Genomic DNA, 22,553 nt, shown 5'->3' with positions numbered 1-22,553 from the left:
TTAGCCAGTGTGTTATTTATCAGTGATCGCATTACATTTTGAGGGACTAGTTTCTCAGCAGCGGCAGAATTTTAATTTGCTCCGGTCAGTACTACTGCGCCGAAAAGTAAACAAGCACACTACAGTTGGGACACCTAGTAGTAGCTTAGTACAGTGGTATTGAAGCATTGGATGGGAAACTAAGGACTAGGCAACATGGTGATTCAGTGTGCATTTACAAATTGTAAAAATAAACCAAACAGATGGGCACCACAAAGTTTTCCACAAATGTCCATTGCGAGATCCAGAAAGGAGCCAACTGTGACTTCTTGCTGCTGGCTTGGACATCAAGACACCGGCCGAGACTCTACTCAAGTGTCGAACGTGTAGTGATCATTTCAGACCAGACGACTTTGAAAAACCCCCGCAATCTAAAGGACCACAAGTCACTGACAACGAATCCGGTTCCATCCGTCTTTCCAGATGCACCAACAGCTACTGATGAACAGGTAATAACTTTTGGTAGGCTACTCTAGCTAATGAAGCTAGCCCCTTTCACAACGTTAGCCTAGCTGCAACTGATAGATTGAGACTGACAACGTTAGTGGAGATAACGTTACAGTTCAATGCATTGTGGAGAGTGACAACGTTAGCTAATGGTAAAGCTACAGTCTTGGTAGATACCTGGCTGGGCTAACCGCTAACTTTAGGTAATTGCTGACAAACGTAGCCATAGTACTATCTTGTTGATTCCTTCGTGCAATGTACTCTGCTTCTGTAGCAATGAGTGACAGCTGCAGGTAAATAAACTTGCGTGATTGTCATGGAAACCGGCTTCGGTAGCCCAGGATAAGATCAGTCCGCCACTGCCGTAGCCTATGCCTACTACCAACTACAGGGAACAAAATATAACTATTGCAATGCGATGCAAGGTCAGTTTTATTTCTAACATTATTCTATCAACACAGACATTTACATTGATAGTCTGGCGTTATAATTTATTTGCCTCAGGTGTACTGTGGAGTGGGTAAGACTGTTTTTAGTGGCAGGCTAGCACATGCTGTTGACTTGCGCTAGCCTAGCACCAGCAAACTCTGCAACTGGAAGGACTGGATGAAACGTGTTTAACCCTGTAAAGCCTGACACATGAAAAAATAGCCAGAAAATTCAAATTTTTTTGGAATTTAGATGTTTATTAAACCTTATTACAAAATCCCAATTTTTTTTTTTGCCATATGATTTTTTTTTATGATATATTTTGTGTATCATGTTTGATACATTGGGCGTTTTGGGCAACATTTTGCTCACAACAATGTTCATTTTAGGTACACATTTTTTTTGTTTTTGGGACCTCAACTTCCATGCTTGTATGGGCTACACTTTCATCTTGATAGTCTTCCTCATCACTGCTATCTGAACTTCCATTATCATGCATAGCATTAGAAGTCCATTCCTCCTCCTCCTCCTCATCATCCCCTAACTGCTCCATGTCACTGAATTGCTATCTACTATCATGCTGATGACATTTTCAATATACATCTTCTTCCTCTAGTCTTTTTGACATCTAAAATACACAAATTGGTCGATATAGCATAGCGATTATATTATTTTTTTTTTGGAAAATACCAAAAATTTATTTTAAGATGGCATTTTAGTCATTAATTACATTAATTAAATCATCAAAATAGTGTGTGTTTGTATAGTGGTAGGCAGAATATAGATTACATTACAAAAATGGGACTTGAAAGTTCAGGGATAAAGAACCTTAAAACCTGCAGTATCAAATTTGATACACACATTTTTAACACTATTTAACTAAAATAAAAATAATTAATTTTTAAGTAATTATGCATTGTTTCAATAAAGAAGATATTTATTTAAAAAAATGAGTAATAATATAAATGTTATTCTTACCGTAACTATATGAAAATTAGCAACTTGTTCCCTGCCAAAAGTGTGTGGAGGATTTAATGACGGCAGCCATTTTGAAAAGGTAAAAAAAAACCTTCCACTGCTTGTAGTGGAATGATAATCCACTAGAGGGCAGAATACATGTATCAGATTATATACAACAGGTGTTTAAGGAAATTATTGATCAACTTGATGAGATAGAGGTTTCACAAACTTGCGTAGCAAATATGATACAAATGGTTTTACAGGGTTAAAACGGTCTCCACTGATAAATAATACACTGGCTAACTTGGAAATGAGGTCCTATGTCCAAAATTCTGAACCACTCCTTTAAACTAGAGGCACAGCAGAGTCATTCATGAATGCAAGGTGACAGTCGCTCTGGGGCTGTTTCTCACAAACAAACGGAAAAGAAACTCTTACCGTTTCCTCCAAAACTTTAATTCAGCTTGACTGTGTGTCACTGTGCAACAACACAAAGTGTGGTATACATTTTAGTGGCCAGTATGAACCACATACAATACTGATGAAAAGACACTATCTTTTTAGGTGAAGTTTCTGTTCACTGGTATGCATCAAAATGAAGAAGTCAAACTGAAAAAATGTTCAAGTGCATTGCAAGGATTTTAGAAATTGTGCTAGAGGAAATCGTACGACATAGTTGCTTTGCAGTGTTAATGTAATACACCATAGCGATTATGATATAGAATCCTATGGCTTGATTACAACAATAGAAAATAAATCCTGAATATTGAATTTGTCTTGCCAAGCCCTAACTTCCGACGCAAACAGGCTATTTCATGCGCAATGTGCCAAATGCATACGCCCCCCCCCCCCACACACACACACACACACACACACACACACACACACAAACAAAAAACACGTCATATAGCTGCTTTATGCATTACTCACACTGTCAACACACATATGTATACACAGCAGAGAGTGCCTCTCTCTCTCTGCTGGCCACTGATAAGCCTGCATCCGAAGGAACCGACAGAAGGGCTTTTTTTGCATTGCTCATCTGCAGCGCAGCTCTGAACCAACCAAGTGGAATCTCCCTCAAACCTTCTGGACTGTCAAAAGGCCTTCTGCTGCCTAATGACCTTTATGAACTTCAATCCAGGTGACCAGGGGCTCACTACCAGGAACCAGAAATAATCTGTTTTTGTTAGTTGTTAAGCCAGCAACAACAGCATGTTGTGTTACATAACATATTTTGGCCTGAATGCGTGCTGTTTGTGGGTTTGTGTATTATTGTAAGAAAGAGGTCCAACAACATTGGATGTTTGCAACTAGGGGACGTCACAATTCAACTTACACTATATTTGGCTACACTATACGGTACTGCATATCGCCATGACAACTAAAAATGCTGCAGATGGTGGTATTATTAGTTTATACTCACTCGCTCGCTTACTCGCTCGCTCTCAACTTGCTACGCCTTCGGATGTTCCCAGTGCAGAGCCTCAACGGCACACACATCTCATGCACTCATATATGTAATGCAGTGTGCCAAATGCATATGCCAACACACACACACACACACACACACACACACACACACACACACACACACACACACACACACAAGCACACACACTCTTGGAGTAAAAGTGCTTTCTTTTGTTATCACATAGACAAAAAAGTTTGCAAAAAGCAGATTTAGATGCTGACTTAGCTTCACCTCAAGAGAAAGAGATTCCCTGTCAGATGGCGTCCAAAGCAATACGAGCATCTACTTAATCCAAAAAGCTTTAAGTCAGTGGTTTAAGTGGAACAATGGGAGACAGCTACAGTACTAGAAGAGAGAGAGGGACAGAAATGATCAGACCAACAGTGAGCAGAGGTAGAGGGGATGTAACAAATGAGCAATTTCATCCAACATTTGCCATTCTGCGGTGGAAATAGGGGATTTGCTGAGGGCTTGTAGGAAGCTTTATTGCTAGCATCCTCTGTTTTTAGAAGAAGCTACAAGAACGAGCAAATCCTCAATGTTACAAACCAAAATAAACACGCCATGCACTTTGCATCACTGCTGCATCAGTACTGCAAAACTTTTGCATCAATTCCTCCCTGAGGAAAATAGAAGCAACAGTGAAACAAGTATGGCTAAAATGTGGCTTCTTGTGGTTGCATTTGTGCCTTTATAAAAAAAAAAAATGGAAATGATTGGGAAAACGCAATAGAATTTCAAAATTGAATATTCTCGGGTAATGGAAAACATTCTATTGTAAATGCTGAACCAGTTAGCACAATGGAGTCTTGTTTGGTGCTGGGAACAGATTGAAGTTGGCTATTTCGATGTTGTTATGGAAACGAGATGAGATTGTGTGACAAGCAGACACGTATCACATTTAGCTGCTCCACATCCAATCTGCTGAGTTTCTGCTAATTGCCTCTTTCCTGTGAACTGACCCGTATGCCCCAATTTTCTCTCTCATTCACTCTCTAATTCAGTCTTTTATTGTTCTGTCTTTCATTTCTTCTTTCTAACTCTATCTCTTCCCATCATCCCCTCCTTCTCTCAGTCTTTCTCTGTGTCTCTCTTGATTCTGACACCGTTAGCGAGGATGTCACCTTCTCCAGTGTGAGGTGAAAGTTACTATTTTTCTCCTGTGGTCTGGGTTAAGAGCCCATTCTCTGAGATAAGAGAGCATTGTTTACTTGGCCCAGCCTTGTTACTCCCACACACACACACACACACACACACACACACACACACACACACACACACACACACACACACACACACACACACACACACACACCTTTACTGCACGGCTCCACTTGGCTTTACTGTGAAACTTTCCAGAATGTACTGTATGGTAGCGGCCGGTTAATTAGAACAGTATGCGGCTGGTCCTCTTACTGATGCTGGTGGTGGGCTAGAACATGAGATATCTTAAAGATCAAACTCAGCTTTGATACAGGGAGGTATTGTGCTGTGGATGCACATAATGTATCGGGTGATTTATTTAGCTATATGTGGAGTCCGCTTCACCAGGATGTCAAATATATTTCACTGGTTTCTGGTATCTATTTTATTGGTAATATTTCTCATGGGCATTCAAATTGTTTTACTACTGCTACTCCTACCGACAATACGTTGTCTAGAAAGAATCAGCACTACTGTAAGTTCAATTTTCCCATATTGTACCTCATGGTATCCATAGTCTGCTGCAGCATCAGTTATGCTCCCACATTTGCCACTGAACTTCTCAAACACCCTATTTATAGACAGATTGTGTCAGTACACACAGCTGGCACAGATGTTCACCACCACCGTTTTGGTCAGCTTGTGTTGTGAGAATCTCAAATTTGTATCTTTCTCTTATCCGTACATGTTGATGACTGCATCCAACTATGCTGTAATAAAAATTGTTACGTTTTTTTTTTTAATATTAGGTTATTATGGACATATCTTTGTTTTCTTTGTATTTGTTGGTCATTTGGTCTATGCAGTACCAGGTGTAGGCCTAATCTGTGAGGTCAAAACCAGTCCAGTTTAAAAACCAATAGCCCGGCTTAAAAAAGCTTTAAATATATCTTTTCTGAGTACCTGAAAAACAATCTTTTCTGTTTTTCTTTGTCATAACCAGACCAAAATATATGTTCTCTCTTCAAATTGCACTTACTAGCAATTCAGTTGAACTCCAAAAACAAATCCTAAACTGATTCCGATTCTAGTTTGCTACAGACACTATTAATTGTGGTGTACAGTAAATATAGAGGTGTCAATAAATATGCATCTGGAAAAAGAATATTTTATCTTGACACACTCGCACAAGCACAGCATCCAACTATTCACCTGGCACTGCTCATATCTTCATTGTATCCATCTTTTGATTTTTTTTAAGTCTCTCTTCTCATTATTTATCTTGTTTTTCTACCATTTTCTAACATGTTATATTGTGTTGTGATTCATATTCAGTTATTATGTTTCTTTCTCTCACATTCAGAGTTGTGGAAGGTTTTCAGAGCGTACACTGGGCAGAGGAGAGCAAGCTAAACTAAATCAAAACTAAATATACCTCCTAATTCTTTCTCACACAGTCTCCACGAGTCTACGTACCGGTACTTCATGCCGGTGAGCTTGCCGGTGGACTCCTTGAGGTTGTGGTGGTAGCGGTGGGTGAAGGAGCCCAGGCTGCGTGCTATCAGGGCCACGGTGCGGAAGCGGGCGCGGGCCTGGCTGGTTGTGTTGGGGCTGGTGGCGTTCTGCTTGCTGTGCTCGCCGTTACGCGGGGCCTTCAGCCCGTGGTCCGTGCATGCAAAGGAAACCTGCATGGCTGTTGGCAAATGCCACTAGAGCTGCTCCAAGACAAACAAGGCTGTATTTCTGTCTTTAAAAATACCTAACAGTCCGTGGAACTTAGATGCTGTCCTTGTTGTTCTAATGTAAAGTTGAAAGTCAATGGTCCAGGCCAGTTCTGCCTGGTGCTGCTGAATCTCATATGGAAATCAAAGGCAGGAATGATGGGGGCATGAGATCATTCAGTTTTTGTTTTTTTTAGGAGACGAATCTCAAGCCAATGTCACATCAAGATCAAACATAGCAGCAGGGCAGTCCTGGTCAGTGTATGAGGAGTTGAGACGGTGATTCTGTGACGGTCTGACTCCACCTGAATATATAAGAGAGGATGGAAATGGAGGGAAAAGGATGAAGGAGAAGAGGCACTGAATGAGTCGCTGAAAGAGTCGCCCAATTGAGTAGAGCACTTGAGAGCGTGTGTGTTGCAGATGGTTAAAGGGTTTAGGGTTAACGGTGTGAGGAGACGAGGAAAATGTCCTGCTAAACCAGAAAGAAGAGAAAAACCTGTGTCAGTATTTTCTTTTTCCATGCTTTTTTCTCTAGTTCAATGTTTTCTGCTCACACCTATAAGCTGCTTCGCCGTGGCAATATAAAGAATGAGTTCAATACTGCCCTAGTGTTTCTATCTAATTTTTCTCTTTCTGTGTCTGTCCCGTTTTATCTTCCTCACCTCATTCTATATAAACTATTGTGCACTTGTCCATTTCCAACACAAATTTGATTTCTTGCTTGTTTCTGCTTAGGTCCATTTCTCTTTACAAAGTCTGCCTCTAGTTCCTCTTTTAATGTATATATCTTTAGGTATCTGGGAGGTTTTGTCGGGCAGCCGGGAGTTGTGGGTGTTGGGGAGTTTTTCTCGTCCTCCTACCGCGGCTAAGCCTTTTAGTCAAACACCTGGAGCAAGGGACAGTGACACTGCACCGCTACTCTAGGCTTTCGACAATGTAAACACATGCACAGACACATCAGCGCAGACACCGTCTAACTCCTGTCACACATTTGAAAAATAAGGTCATGCTTTCACAGACCAACACTCACAAATCTTTTCTGGCAAACAGCTGCATTTGCTTCCCCTCACAACACACAGAATTAAATCTACCGTTCTTACACACAATGAGTTCTCAGCGTTCTCTGAGAACCAAGGATGAGATTCTTGATTGACGTGTGCCCTCCTGCACCTTTGAGAGGAATCAAGCGGTGTTACACAGCAAGCACAGGCCCCGCAAAGATCTGCATCCCAACAGAAAGCGGCAACAGCAGCAGCGTTTCCGGTAGCTGTCCTCAGACCCGGCAAGCAGCCTTGTCCCGTCTCCAAAGTCCTCGAGCAAGTAACACAGCTTTTATGGTCCCCGGCTTTGCAGCAAGAACACTCTGTTTGATAAAGGGACCCTGGAATGGTAACAGACAAGCGGAGAGGAGAAGGAGGAGAAAGCGGGATGCATGGTACCTCACTTCAGGGAGAAGAGAACAGATGCAGTGAGGAGGCGAGGAGCAGCGCGTGTTGAGCGTAGAATGAGTGAGCCAGGCGCTGAATGAGAGAGAGAGAGAGAGACAGTGTGTATAGGCTACTGGCTCTGACTGACTGGCTGGAAGAACTGCAGTGTTTTTCACTATGGCGCCCCACACTCATAGAGAGAGAGAGAGAGAGAGGAAGAGAGGAAGAGGTATATTCTGAATGGAAATCAAGGGAGCTGAGTTGACGTGAGTTTATGTGTGTGTGTTCGTTTACTTCAGGCGGGATGTTAAAGTGGCATATGGTGGTTAATTACAGTAACCATGTGAACGCCAAAGACACGCTTCGCTTCACTGGTGACGACTTTACTTGCTACCCCCTCTTTTTGTTGTCTGCCATTACAGTGCAAGTCCTCTTTACATTGCATAAACAACCATGTAATAAGTAGCCTACTAACTTCCAATCAAAGACCAATGTACAAATCGCATACCACAATTCATGATTTGTACTGTGATAAATGACAGACTATAGTTCATTACAGTCTCAAAGAAGAACCCAGGGAGACCGACACTGACGCTGACATCTCAGAGCAGATGTTAAGTGGCACAGTGAAATAAAGCATAAACCAGTGTTCAGGCAGCGCAGCGTCTTATTTTCCTCCCCCACTGAGCGGTAATGTGACAATGGCGGATTCCATGGTTCATTGAGCATCCACGAACCTCGAGGCCAGCACAGTTTTATTTATATACTTGTGATTGCATTTAATAACAGCGAAACTCAGTTTAGCAGGGCCCTGTCGTTTTTTTGCTGCCAAAGTTGGATTCTGGGTCAGATTTTTGTATATGTTGATAACCTATACGTTGTGTGATAAAATGTAATGTATTTGAGTTGAGGTTATAGCTTTTTACTGTCTTTTCAAGTGCTTGTGATACATAGGAATGCTACTAAAACGTTTTGGCACATGACCTCCAGAGATCAAACAATGAGGGGAATTTGACACTAAACCATGACTTGTGTTGACTTGTCTTTTCGAGCTAGAATAATTATTGAAGACAAATATTTCTTAAAGGGGCATTCCAGTGATTTGCACCTCCACAAAATTGGAGGACTGACAAGTCAAATAAAAAAAATTAAAAAAATTGAGGTGTGGCCTTTAGCTCACCCAATAAGAGCGTTTGTCCCATGTTGGCTGAGTCCTGCAGCATCCCGGGTTTGAATCCTACCTGCAGCCCTTTGCTGCGTGTTATCCCCTTTTGTGTCTATCCACTATCACTATAATAAATGGAAAAGCCCAAAAAATAATCCTTAAACAAAACATTTAAGCAAAAGAGGCCGAGATATCATGATTTTTAGTGCCTAGTATGGGTCAAGATCCAAAAAACCCTGGATCCTATTTCCCGTAATGCAACTTGAATTATTGTGTTAGACTCTCCTTGTCTGGTAAATCTTAAGTCTAAACTCTGTGAAAAAGGCTTTCCGGATTTGAAGTCTCAAAGCCCAACCTGACAACATCAGGGTCATTTAGCTTGAAAAGCTCCTTCCAGTAAGCTGATCTTGATGTGTAAAATAAGTGGAGAGTCTGTTGGAAGACCCTGTTCTGACTTGATCACGTTGTTCTGCAACGCTCTGGAGAGGTGACTGCACAACTGGTCAAAGTTGAAAACATCCCTCTAATGTCACCAACACCTTAAGGCTACAACTTCCTCCCTGGCGATCCCATTTAAAAGTGTGTCAGCAAAAAGCGTCAACTAGAACTGGAATCCCCAAAGGGCGATAACGCTGCTAGCCTGAGGCAAACCACTCTGCTTTAATTGCTCCAATAAGAACCTATAATAGAGTTCTAAAACTCTGTTGCTAAGGCACAGACCTCCAAATGTCATGACGCTGCACTGAGGACACTGATAAATACCTCTAACCAAACCTTGGGTTTCCCACAGTGTGGAACATCTGTCAGCTTAATAGCACATGCCGGTCTTCCTTTAAAATGCTGCATCTACCTATGCAGAGAGCAGTGATTTTCTTTACCTATTATAGCCACATTCAGCAACATCCATATCAAACAATTACAGGTCTTTAAACAGTCTTTTATCTTGACAGATGAAATATTTTTGTGTTGCACATTTTACCCTCGTGTTCAAAAGGCTATTCCATAATAGACAGTTGTCCTTATCAGCACTAACCTCCTGTTGAGTATTTGAGAGATGGGGGGGGGAAACCTTTCCAAGCTGTCTGTGACGTCACTGCTGCAGCAGTCCCAGTCTCTTGCTGCTTTATGCATTTTCCTCTGCATTCCCCTTTTTTCGCTCACATCTTCTGTCCGTCTGGTATCCCCTGTTCTCTCATCCCCCACTCCCATCTCTCCTCTCTAAATCACAATTTAACACAGCACGCTCCCACACCAAGTCCGTAGTGTTTCCCCTATACCGATTAGACCAGCAGCACAAGTGATTATGATACACTGCGCATACAAAACCACAGAGGATTTGGTTGTTTAATCTGCTCTAAAAGGGTGGTACAGACTCGGCGTAGACATAATAGTCATTTTAGAGTTATTATTAAGCACTACAAATTTCACTCTGGGCCAGCAAACATGCATGAAATAGGCTATTGATGAAGAAGCTTGACTCTAAATCTGATAGGAGGGGACAGGGATTTAACCAAAAATACAAGGTCGTCACCATCATCATCATCATCATCATCATCATCATCATCATCATCATCATCATCGTCCTTCACATACAGTACCAAAAGCATCTACTTATATTATCATGCCATCCTTATCATCTCCCCATAACTACTATTCCCATTACCATCATCATTTCCACCACCACTGTTATGACATTTCCCATCATTATGATCAGCATCATTATCAGCCTTTGCCACAACCTCATCTCAGTTTGCAACCACTACATTTGGTGCCCCTGATGAATGCTGACATTTTCATTGTAACAGCCCCTACAGAAGCCTAGTGACCTTATGTGTCTGCCCAGCAGGCATATGGCCTCATAGTGGGGATGTTGAATGATAAAGGAAAGGGAATGTGAAAAGTTTATTTTCTAACGGTGAAGCACTCAACAGTTCATAGATTCAGTATTGATGAAATGTCTAAGTACCTGCAGAATTTCAAACTCAGGATAAATTGCTTACAAGCTCACTTTGAAATTTTAGTTTTTATGTATTGGATGTATGTATGTATGTATGTATGGATGGATGGATGTTATTGAAACAGAATATGCCTAGGGTAACAGCTCATCCTATATGCACAGGGGATGATACATTTTACAATAAAAATAACAAATACATCAGGGGCATTACAGTTTAACAGTGTCATGTGCCATTCACGCGCAAAGCTATATTGCAAAAAAAAGTTAACATTAGAGTTAGACATTTTTGGGAAATATCCTTATTTGCTTCCCTGCCTAGAGGTAGATGAGAAGATTGATGCCATTCCAGCGGCAACCTCTGGTGCTGAAAAATTAAGCCAAAGAAATGGCAGTACCTTGAAAGGCCACTCGAGGCTGACTCACATGTTTACAGCCTGGTACACAAATTAAAAGGATATTAAGGCTTAAAGTTCTGCACAATTACGGGCTTTCTGCTTTGAGTGACAGGTGGAGCTGCCTCAGGAGGCGAGCATGGACTGTAGGCTTCACTCGGACCGCCTCAGCTCCATCCACACTCCTCCTCTTTTGGTCATTTTTGGATTAGCTGCCAAGTTTCAGCTTAATTTTGGCCTTTCAGAAACCTATCGGTGTTATGATGTACAGTAGGATGAGAATTTGGTACCACAAGTATACAATATTGTGAACCAAGAAAGAGAAAAATATAATTGGACTTACAGAAACTGTAAAATTATATATATATATATATATACACACACACACACACACACACACACACACACACACACACACACACACACACACACACACACACACACACACACACACACACAGTACAGGCCAAAAGTTTGGACACACCTTCTCATTCAATGTGTTTCTTTATTTTCATGACTATTTACATTGTAGATTCTCACTGAAGGCATCAAAACTATGAATGAACACATATGGAATTATGTACTTAACAAAAAAGTGTGAAATAACTGAAAACATGTCTTATATTTTAGATTCCTCAAAGTAGCCACCCTTTGCTTTTTTTGATAACTCTGCAAACCCTTGGTTTTCTCTCAATGAGCTTCATGAGGTAGTCACCTGAAATGGTTTTCACTTCACACGTGTGTTTTGTCAGGGTTAATTATATTAATAGAAAAACAAAGGGTGGCTACTTTGAAGAATCTAAAATATAAGACATGTTTTCAGTTATTTCACACTTTTTTGTTAAGTACATAATTCAATATGTGTTCATTCATAGTTTTGATGCCTTCAGTGAGAATCTACAATGTAAATAGTCATGAAAATAAAAAGGAAACACATTGAATGAGAAGGTGTGTCCAAACTTTTGGCCTGTACACTATATATATATACATACATACACATATACATACATACATACATACATACATACATACATACATACATACATACATATATATATATATATATATATATATATATATATATATATATATATATATATATATATATATAAATCACTGCTGACTCTTACTCTCTTTCTTCTTTGCATCAATGTTATCCTCTTTCCACAGTAATGAAACCTGCCGAATCCACTGAAGATATAGCAGCATGTCTAAAGATGGCCTCATGTGCCAATCTAATTGCGGAATGGAAATTAGTGCTGGGTCTCGCTGTGCTAAGAAGGACTCTGCCTTATCATGAGATAATGAATAAAGGACAGGGACCCCACTGAACAGTTAAACTTTAATCCTTAATTCCAGGGGGTTATAAATGAAACAAATCTGAGTGAATTGACAAACAGGATGCTGTTTACCCTGATTGGGCTTAAACTAAATTCACATTAACCCTTGAACATATCAAAAAATGTTGCAGTTCATTCAGCAGAATCAACATAAGCCAAAATGATGAAACATGTAAGTAAGGTAAAACGTGTGCTGTAAATCTCCTCCTACAAGCTCTCTATCACCATATCAGATAATGCTGCATGGCTTGGATTTATCTATTTGAATTTTGAAGTGCATGCAACCATTTTTAGAACATAATATCCTACCTGTACACCATGCTGGCTCTAGGTTGGGCAGCCTGAAAAAAAAGGCTGTGTACATGAAGAAGCTCCTCCAAACCCTGCCGCTCTTGCGGTCTGCTGTCTTCGAAGCTTCCTGGAAGGCAGCTGGTGGGGCTGGGGGGGTGCACCCTGGTTCCTGCTCCCTGCCTCTGCTGGGTGTAACTGGGGCAGCGATCCAGCCTGGGCCCTCCTCTCTGCCTCGGCACTGGGATCTCAGTGCAGGCTGCCTTGAGATACATGTTTGGATCAACCTTGTCTCCCACAGGCTGATGGGTCACTTTGTTTAGTTAGCAAATCCTTTTCAATATATTTAGTCATCCTGTGGAGAGAATGTGCCCTAAAAACATCTCCATGTAAGTACAATGCAATGCTGATCATGCGGGACAACATTTAGCCGTATTTTTTTTGCTGAGGAAGTTTTTGTCATGACTATGGCCAAAAGAGTGATTTTGAGCAATACCCCAACACAGTTTTTACATATATATTAAACAACTGTCTATTATTAAAAGTACACACGTGCATGGACACAGCAAAGACAGCTGGACAAACAGACGCACACAAATAAAATGAACATACCAACAGTATTAAGGTAGACAACAGAGAGGCGGCAGAAACTCTGTGTGCCATACCTGTGATGTCAACTTTATTCTTAGATGATTGACAGATTAAAAGACAACAGCTCCAGGAAGCCAGTTTGTCTGTGAGGCAAGCCAAATTATATATATATAAATATTTATGTCCACTTGTAGTTCGGAATTTTATCCATCTGTTGTACATTATGTAATTAGCTGAGAGCAAATCAGTCCACCTCTGCTCTGGGAACATTTCCTTGAAGATATTAATTATATATAGCGACTGTAACAGAAATGCAGCCAAGAGACAGACGCACTACCAACAACACAATGAGCCAGCTAACCAGCTATAAGGATACAGTACATGTGTTTCAGCAAATTTTGAAATTAAAAACCCATTGAATTTTTAGCACTGAATATTTATGCATTGAAATTATGCATTTGATTTTTTTGCCTCTGAATTTTACTCAAACACAAATTTTCATAAATTCAGAATTGCACATTAGCTCCGATGTTGTCGGCTTGAGAAGCTCCTGTCTGACACGAGAGCCAGCTGGTGGCTGGTGGCTCCTGGGAGCGTTTGCTTGCCGATTTGCGACTGTGTGCTACTTTTACACTTTAGCATGTGACGGGTAACAGCTTTTTCTTTTACCTCTTTAATGTCCAAAAAGGCCTAATTTCTGCAGGTTTAGGCCTTTTAGCAGGATAAAATAAAGGCTTTTTAGGAGTATGTTTTTCCATCTTCTAGGCAGATATTATATTGATATATTATGTCACACATGGGGATTTTATAATAACAATACTCCTCGCTTAAAGTTGTATTTTTATTATAAAAGACATTTTATATTGCAAACAGCTTTCTAAGACCAGGTTTTATAGCTGTTATTTCATAAAGTCTACTACTACTACTACTAACCTCACATTACTTATTAATTTGTCATGAACCAGCTCACAGTTTCAACAAAATAAGGGAGATCACACATAATTGAGGATTACATTAAAACCAATTTATTTAAAGCCATAGTGTGCAGCTTATTTTATACTAATGAACATCAGTTACATTCAAGCCATTGCCAAATGAGTTGATACAAAGCTAATTAAGCCAGCTCCACACAACTCTCAGTATGGTTATGTTAACTAAATGATGCAGTCCGGTGGCGCATAGAAGCTCCAGTGATGCGTTTTATGTCAGAGAAAGGACAACAGCAGCGTTTAGCATTGGAGACGAAGAGGACTGCTGCAACAGGTGAAGGCATGGCTGAAAACCCAAAGAAGCACCCACAAAATGTTTTCTTTCATAAATGGACATTTCAAACTCTCAGTTTTCAGAAAAGTGTTCGTTTATGGTGCGTTCTTTTTGTCCACCGAAGTCGATCTACGAGTCGTTTTCCGGAGTTACGAACCGGAAGTTGCAAAAAGAACGCCACCGAGGTCGTATTTACAGAAGATCATTTACAAAAGTTGTAAGCATTGTTTATTGATTTGTCAAAAGCTTTTGACACAGTGGACCATAAAGTACTTCTTCAAAGACTCACTTCTATTGGACTATCGGAACAAGCAGTGGGATGGTTCAATAGTTATCTATCAGGGAGAACTCAATGTGTGCAAGTAGATGGCCTCACTTCTGCATCCTTAAATATTTCAAAAGGATCAATCCTTGGGCCACTTCTTTTTAGCATTTATATAAATAACCTTTGTAATAATATAAATAATACAAACTATCATTACTATGCCGATGATACTGTTCTCTACTGTTCTGGGTCCACTTTACGTCAGGCAATTATACATTTACAATCTGCTTTTAACATCTTGCAACATAATCTGGCTACTTTAAAATTGGTTTTAAACTCTAACAAAACTAAAGTTATGACTTTCACTAAGGGAAAATCATCAAAAAACAATGTTCCAACCATTTGTACACTTTCAGGTACAGAAATTGAAGAAGTTTCCTATTATAAATACTTGGGCATTATCATTGATCAATCACTGTCTTTTACATTGCATGTCCAAGGTTTGGTTAAAAAACTGAAGTTGAAGTTAGGTTTTTTCTTTAGAATCAAGTCTTGCTTATCGTTTAAAGCAAAAAAACAACTTGTAAATGCCACATTCCTGTCTGTTTTGGACTATGGTGACATTTTATATATGTATTTGACTTCCCAGTGTCTTCACGCTTTGGACACGGTGTTTCATGGAGCCTTAAGATTCATCAAAAACTTAAAATCTCATACTCATCACTGTTTGCTTTACTCTCGGGTCAAGTGGTTTTCCCTCTCAATTAGGCGTTGGATGCACTGGCATCTTTTTATTTATAAAGCAATACTAGGATTACTTCCTCCTTATCTGAATGCTTACATCCTCCCGAGGTCTGCAGGGACATATCACTTGCGTTCACAGGATCTGTTTTTATTGTCAGTCCCTAAAGCCCGTACTGACTTTGGCAAAAAGGCTTTTAATTTTGCAGCACCATCTGCATGGAATCAGCTTCAGAATGAGCTACGGTTGAAGGAGTTGGTCTCACTTTATTCTTTTAAAGGCTTTCTAAAAGATCTTGCAGAGAGGCAGTCTGTCGGTCATTGTTTTTAAATTGATTTAGGACCCAGATTTTCTTTATGATGACATTGGTGTTTGAATGATGAGTTCAATGATGATGAGTGAAAGTGTGTCTATGTTTTTATTTCGTTATTGTCTTTGTATTTATTGAAACCAAGCTGCTGCCACTTGCCAGGACCCTCTTGTAAAAGAGATTTGTAATCTCAAGGAGTTTTTTCCTGGTTAAATAAAGGTTTGAATGAATGAATGAATTTACGACTCGTCAAGTTGTCTGAACTCAGAGGACCCCGAGCTCACTTTCAAAGATGGCTACGTCGTGCATCACACGTAGTAAACATTGTGGTTTTCTACAATTTTAAGCACTTTTGTCCTCGTAACCAAATGAAGAAGTCGTACAATTAGCGCTGTATACTGCTACCTATAGGCATGTCGCTACAGTCTTATGAGTTAAATACCGCCTGATTAGTTATTTTGTAGCTTGTGCAGCTGAAATTGTCTAGAGACGCTTGGCTGCTACATGACAACAATGGCTTTAAGCCGAGTCTTGAGCAGAAAGCAGAGCAGTAGCCTAACGTTAACGTTAATCAAAACGTAATTTACATGTATCAAACTGTGATATATATTTGTGTAATATGTCAATAACTGGGTGAATAGAATCCTAAATGTTAATAAAAATGTTAAAAAAATCCATCTTTTTTCCGACTCGTAGTATTGTGTGACAAAAAGAATGCAACAACCCGCGGTTATTCGTTTTTCGACACGGATGTGATGTCACGCTCGAGCTACTAGTCGCGATTACAAGACAAAAAGAACGCACCATTATATGTACCCGTGTATATATCCCGTCAATGCAGTCAAGAGCATGCCAAACCTGTAGGTGGCAGTGTAACGAGAAGCTCAAGCCCACGTTAGCCAATCAGAATCCCGACAATAGCAACAACAGCAACCAATCACGTCCTCTTTCTCTCTCAGCTGCCTAAACCTCAGTTTGTCTCAGTTTACATGCAAACGTGCAAATGAAGATTTCCAAAATCTCCACTTTGGCCAGAATTTTTAGAAATAATCATTTTCTGTGATAAAAACGGGGTTTTCGTGTAAATGAGAGGCCAAACTGCAGGAAAATATCTGCGTCTTCCCTTCGTGTAAACGGGGCCTCAGTCACCATTTGTACTGATAAGAAAATACACATTCCGCAGGACTAAAATCCAAAAAAAGAAAGTGACCCGACAGACCGTCTGCATTTCTCTTGCATTAAAATGACAGGATATTTACCTCTTCTGAAGAGTCCATGTTTTTTTTTTTTAATCCTCTGTGTCCTCTTTGATTTGACAGGATAAACGCTATAGCAACTGCATGGAGGAAGGGTGGTGTGCCATCACTGAAGGCTTGCGTTATGTGGATGCGCTGATAGTGTTGTTGTCATTACTTAGAAATTCCTCATGGGTGAAACTACAAACTAGCTTTAACCCATTTTGAACTATAGTTTACGATAAAACATGTATTTCAGGTTTCATTATCAGTGGTGTAGTGAGTGTGTGGAAATCAAAACTAACAGAACACAAACCCTGCTGGCTGTCAGGACAGAGAGAGACATGAACTGCATATCCAAGCCCTCTCTGATTGAGAAATCAAGAAGGCAATCAGAAAGAGTGGATTCAGATGTGGCTTATCTTCCTGCCACACCTTTGCTACTCAACCTGCCGCTCCAAAAGCTGACGGAAAAATACCAAAGAGACACCCCGAGAGGGGGAGGGGGCAATACATTTGGCCACTTTTGTTTTTACTGTGAGTTTGCACTGGGAATGCATGAGCATTTGTTTTTTTTTTATCATTCGTCTGCGTGATTTGAGGGTGAGGAGGTGGTAGAGATCATTTAATGTATAGTAATCCCAAAATGTTGCATGCGGTGCATCTTACATATGAAGTTACACATAAGTACCCTCTTTACTCTTGGTCAGTTGTACCTGCCTGCCCTCTTGTGAACAGAGAGGATACAGCAGTACGGGGGGCAGACACTCTGTGGGCCATACCTGTGATGTCAACTTTATTCTTAGATGATTGACAAATGAAAAGACAATGACGTTTTTGTTTGAGGTCCTGGTGGCTCCAGCTCTTTACTTGTACTTCATATGTATATTATTATATTTGTCAGAAATATATTTGTCAACAACCAAAAACCAACAGGAACACACATAACTCATTCACAGGTCTAAGTGTATGAGTATATGTCTGATACATGAAAAATCAGACCCTCAAGTGGAAGACACTGCCTTCACTGTAAACTCAAAGATCAAGATTGTCACATTATCTATTGGTTTGCAGTAAATATTTATATGTATTCATGTCTTATCTTTCTTCCTTATTTCATTATATTTTCAACCTGGACCCTATATTATTATTTTTTTGTGTCTAAGAGACTGAAACTTTGGCAAAAACTGCACTTTTAGTGACGAAATAGACAATTAAGATTACATTGCAGTCCGGTTCGTGGCTGCTGAATATGCTGAATGCTCGCTTAATACTGGACCAATTCCAAAGATTGGTGTTCCCATCAGTCACTTATACACAACAGTATTGGGAAATAGAGTCCATGTTGAAAAAAAAAACTAAGTCACTCTGTAAGACAAAAGAAAGATCTTCAAATAATATCCTCTTCATGTTTTTATAAGCCATCATGAGTGAAGAACAATAGTTTAAATTGGAAAAGTAAAAGCATGCCAATGACAGATGGAGGGGAATTTTCAGTGCAGGGGCATTTCCTTTTTGGGGTGGTATATAAAGCATAAGTTGTCAAGTACGGCACAAAAGCTCTGAGCTCTCCTTAAGGCTTAAGATCGACTACTACTACAGGACAGAAGAGGTTAAAAGATGAAGACTGCACTGGCTGCGTTGGCTTTCTGCCTCCTCTACCTGCGATTCCAGTAATAACAACATCAAAGACCTGGAGGCCAGAGTGACAAACGCTGAAGAACAGTTTCAGCTTCTGAGGCAAGAGATCCCAGGTAAGAACTGTTTTTTAGTAAGAAAAATGAATGAAAACGTATTGGTATAAATAAGACTCCATACCATTCTTCTCTTCCTCAGTGGTACCAGTCTGCTCTCTAGTGGAGGACAGAGAGGATACAGCAGCTGTATCCAAGGAAACCGCATATTAGGCTTTGAACAATCTTAAGTCTCATTAAGTTATATTTGTGGATTTTTTAAATATATTTTTTGCCCATAAAAGAAACGTGCAGTCTTTCAGAAACCATAACGAAGATGGAAGTGCAGTGTGCGCGTGCACACACACACACACACACACACACATACAATGAAGATAAGATGTTGGATGATGACGTCTGCGAGCTGAGAGCACCTCTGTGTGTCTGCTGTGTCCTCCCACTCAGTGTGCAGTAGTGCATTTAGTCTATTTCAGTCCCTGGATATGTGAGGTCTTTTCTTTACTGTTCCCCCAAGCGACTCATCCACTATTGTGCACGATCTGACTCCTATAGGCAGCAAGGCAACACTGTTAGAAAATGAAGTCCATCAGCGTGGAAGCGGCTGTGGTCAATCACGTGCAAATAACTTCAGTTACTCTCAAAGATCGGCATCCGGCACATTTTATTGTTTGTTTTGTACAAAATCTGTTTCTGTATCATAAACTGTCTTATCTTTCTTGTATCCTCTCTTATATTGATTTAGTTTTATATCTTGTTCTACCTTATCTTAGGGATGCCATAAAGCAACCATTAAAGTTATGAAAGAGAAAATGCTATAGTTCAGAGAACAATATTCAGAAAACATTCTCTTTATATTGTTTATTTTTAGTGTTGTAAAGTAAATAGTAAAACAATTATTAGTTTGTTCTGGTCTATCAGAGCAAATTCCTCGTTTTCATGTAGCCTCTCAAGGTAAGCGGGTGGCATTTGGAGCATCTCTCGGCCCCGCTGGAGGAGTTGGACCTTATAAAGTTGAGATCAAACTGACCTACAAGAATGTGTATTCAAACACAGGCGCAGGTGGTTCTGTCCAAAGTCCAACAACCTTAAATAGTACAAGTACAATAAATAAATAAAAGACTGGTTGTGAAACAACAACTTTTCATTTTTACATTTCTCTTTAAGCACAAATTAACCAAAGGAGATTAAACCTGTTAATTATTGTGCTTTAGATATATGTGTGTGTGTGTGTGTGTGTGTGTGTGTGTGTGTGTGTGTGTGTGTGTGTGTGTGTGTGTGTGTGTGTGTGTGTGTGTGTGTGTGTGTGTGTGTGTGTGTGTGATTGAATCAAAATAAACTGCAATGCCTGTATTAGGATACATTCAATTAAGGCTTTGGCTGCAAAGACAATACTTGTCAGTATGATTAATTGTTTATTAATTAACTGATGTAAGTCACTTCATTGAAATTGCTGACAATAACAAAAATATAGAAATATCCAGCCAGGGGCTTTTTTTTTTTTGAAAAAAAAAAAAGGGGGAAAAAGGGGAGTTTTTTTAACCAAAAACGATAAAACAATAACCAAAGCCACCTTTGGCCAAATATCATATTCTTGTCATGAGTTTGTTTGTTTACCCATCAGGGTGGAAGATAACAGCTTTTGGGTCTCTGGTAAATTCAAGGCTATTTCCTTCTTCGTGTGGTATATAAAGCATAGTGGGGAGAGCTGATCAAGACAAACAGAAGTAAGTAAAAAGATGAAGACCTCCGTGGCTGTGTTGACTTTATCCCTCTTCTACCTTAGTGTGGCTGAGGTGCAGCAGCTGGATGACCAAGCAGAACAGGGCTCCAGCATAGAGATTCCCAACGTCGAGCGAACATGTCCCTGTGCTGGTGACATAACAGGGAGCCAGATAAACCATTGGCACCTTTTTGACATCTTAAGAGACCTGGAGGCCAAACTGAAGAACACTGAAAAACAATTAGAGGATCTGAAGAGAGAGGTCTGAGGTAAGAACATACAGTAACTAAGATATAGATTTTTTATTCTGTCTTTGTGTGTGTATACCATTTTCATTGTTTTCCAGTTTAGTTGTCTTTAAACAAAATACACATTACAATAACTCTATGTTTTTATGTAACTTTTTTAAGGTAACGGTGTGGCATTTGGAGCATCTATCGGCAATGCTGGAAATATAGGACCTTATAATGTTGAGATCACACTGACCTAGTATAATGTGTTTTCAAACACAGGCGCATACAACCCTGCGACAGGTAAACTTACTTTATTGATGTATATTCATGGTTATATACATTCATTTGTTAAATAAATACTTTCTTTGAATCTAGATGAAATGGAGAGACAGATGTTTCTTTCTGTTGATCATCCCCAGGTATTTTCACTGCTCCAGTCAAAGGAATCTATTACTTCAGCTTCTCTGGCCATAATTTATCATCTAGACTAATGGGGCTGCATCTGATGAAGAATGGAGTGCAGATGGTTCATGTGGCCAACCACCCAGCTGGAAACCGCCATGAGACCGCAACCAATGGCATGACTCTACAGCTTGAAGTGGGAGACCAGGTGTACATGAGACTGGTGTCAAACACCTGGATTTTTGATAATGGTAATAACCACAGCACCTTCATTGGTCATTTGTTATTCCCTCTGTAAGGGAAAGAGGAGAGTAGGTTGCTTTTTGACTTGATGAACGTGAGTCTAAATATCCCTTTCGTTTTAACTCTGAAATGGCCTGCAACAATTCTAGAGAAAGATATCTGGCTCTTTAGCAGCTAGATGCTCTTGACTGTGTTCACCAGCCACTCTGTTATCTTCTCTGTTAGCTGATTGGTGCTAAGCAGATAGCGTATAGTGGCTTTATCAGAGCTTTATTGTTACAAAATGGTCTCCTATACTGTAAGTGTTGATAATAGCAGCTCAGGAAATTTAAATCAATGTAAATATAAAAAATAACGCAGGTTAAGAAGAATACTTTTCATAATTGTGTACATTGAAAAGTGTGTATTCATTGACATTATGTTTGCCTTAATAAAGTGTTTTTATTAATACACCTACTCTGACTCCAGTCTGTAAAAATGCTGCAATCACTTTGAAACAAATGCAAACTGCCATTTCCTTCTCTTTTTTATGTAAGCTAAAATCACGACATAACTGTAATTCAAATGCAACACCCTGGTTTGCACTTTCACTTTAAAGTTCACTTAACCTATTTTGAATCTGTACTTCGGAGTACACTGAAAATCAAATTCTATTTTTTTCATACTGTCAGTTCTGTACTTCCATACCTTTAGCAGACATACGTTTATTTACTGTGAACTATAGGTTGCTTAAAATAAAAAAAGCTCTGGTTATAGGTCTGCATAGCTTAGCTTAAAGACTGGAAACAGAGGAACACAGTTAACTTGGCTCTGTCCAAAGTCCAAAAACCTGAAATAATACAAATACGAGAAATAGTTAAAGCACTTAACTCCTTGTAAAACCACAACCTGTCATTTTTACATTTCTTTTTAAATACAAATGAAACAAAGGAGTTACATGTTAATTAGTGAGTTGTTATAAGTGCTGGTAGGCACAGACCCAGGCTAGCTGTTTCCCCATTTCCAGTCTTGTGCTAAGCTAAGCTAACGGGATGCTGGCTATAGCCTGATATTTACCGGACAGATTTGAG

The 22,553-nt window shown here is 39.8% G+C and overlaps 1 protein-coding gene and 1 long non-coding RNA gene across 9 annotated transcripts in view; one reads left to right on the top strand and one right to left on the bottom strand.

Annotated features, from left to right (window-relative positions):
- Positions 1–13,075, bottom strand: part of kcnab1b (potassium voltage-gated channel, shaker-related subfamily, beta member 1 b) — a 42,028-nt gene extending 28,953 nt beyond the window's left edge. The window contains exons 1-2 of one of the 7 annotated variants that reach the window (XM_039814695.1): positions 12,807–12,892; positions 5,969–6,518 (exon numbers count right to left, since the gene is read on the bottom strand). In XM_039814695.1, the coding sequence (XP_039670629.1) occupies positions 5,969–6,183 (215 nt within the window). In that variant the 5' untranslated portion in view covers positions 6,184–6,518; positions 12,807–12,892. Of the gene's footprint in view, positions 1–5,968; positions 6,519–7,316; positions 7,811–9,841; positions 10,106–12,806 lie in introns of those variants that run through there. The other 6 variants (XM_039814693.1, XM_039814691.1, XM_039814692.1 and 3 more) reach the window with 6 other exon arrangements.
- LOC120567720 lies at positions 102–21,857 on the top strand. 2 transcript variants are annotated; one of them, XR_005640606.1, is made up of 4 exons: positions 102–488; positions 20,669–20,874; positions 21,016–21,138; positions 21,258–21,857. It is a non-coding gene; the product is annotated as an uncharacterized LOC120567720 (long non-coding RNA). The 2 variants fall into 2 exon arrangements; XR_005640605.1 differs by lacking the exon at positions 102–488 and having other exon boundaries at positions 20,552–20,874.
- The last annotated feature ends 696 nt before the right edge of the window (positions 21,858–22,553 follow it).

This window comes from Perca fluviatilis, chromosome 11, assembly GCF_010015445.1.
Source record: "Perca fluviatilis chromosome 11, GENO_Pfluv_1.0, whole genome shotgun sequence".
Taxonomy (NCBI): Eukaryota; Metazoa; Chordata; class Actinopteri; order Perciformes; family Percidae; genus Perca; species Perca fluviatilis.
The sequence above is the reverse complement of the archived record's forward strand: the minus strand, read 5'-3'. Positions and strand labels throughout refer to the sequence as shown.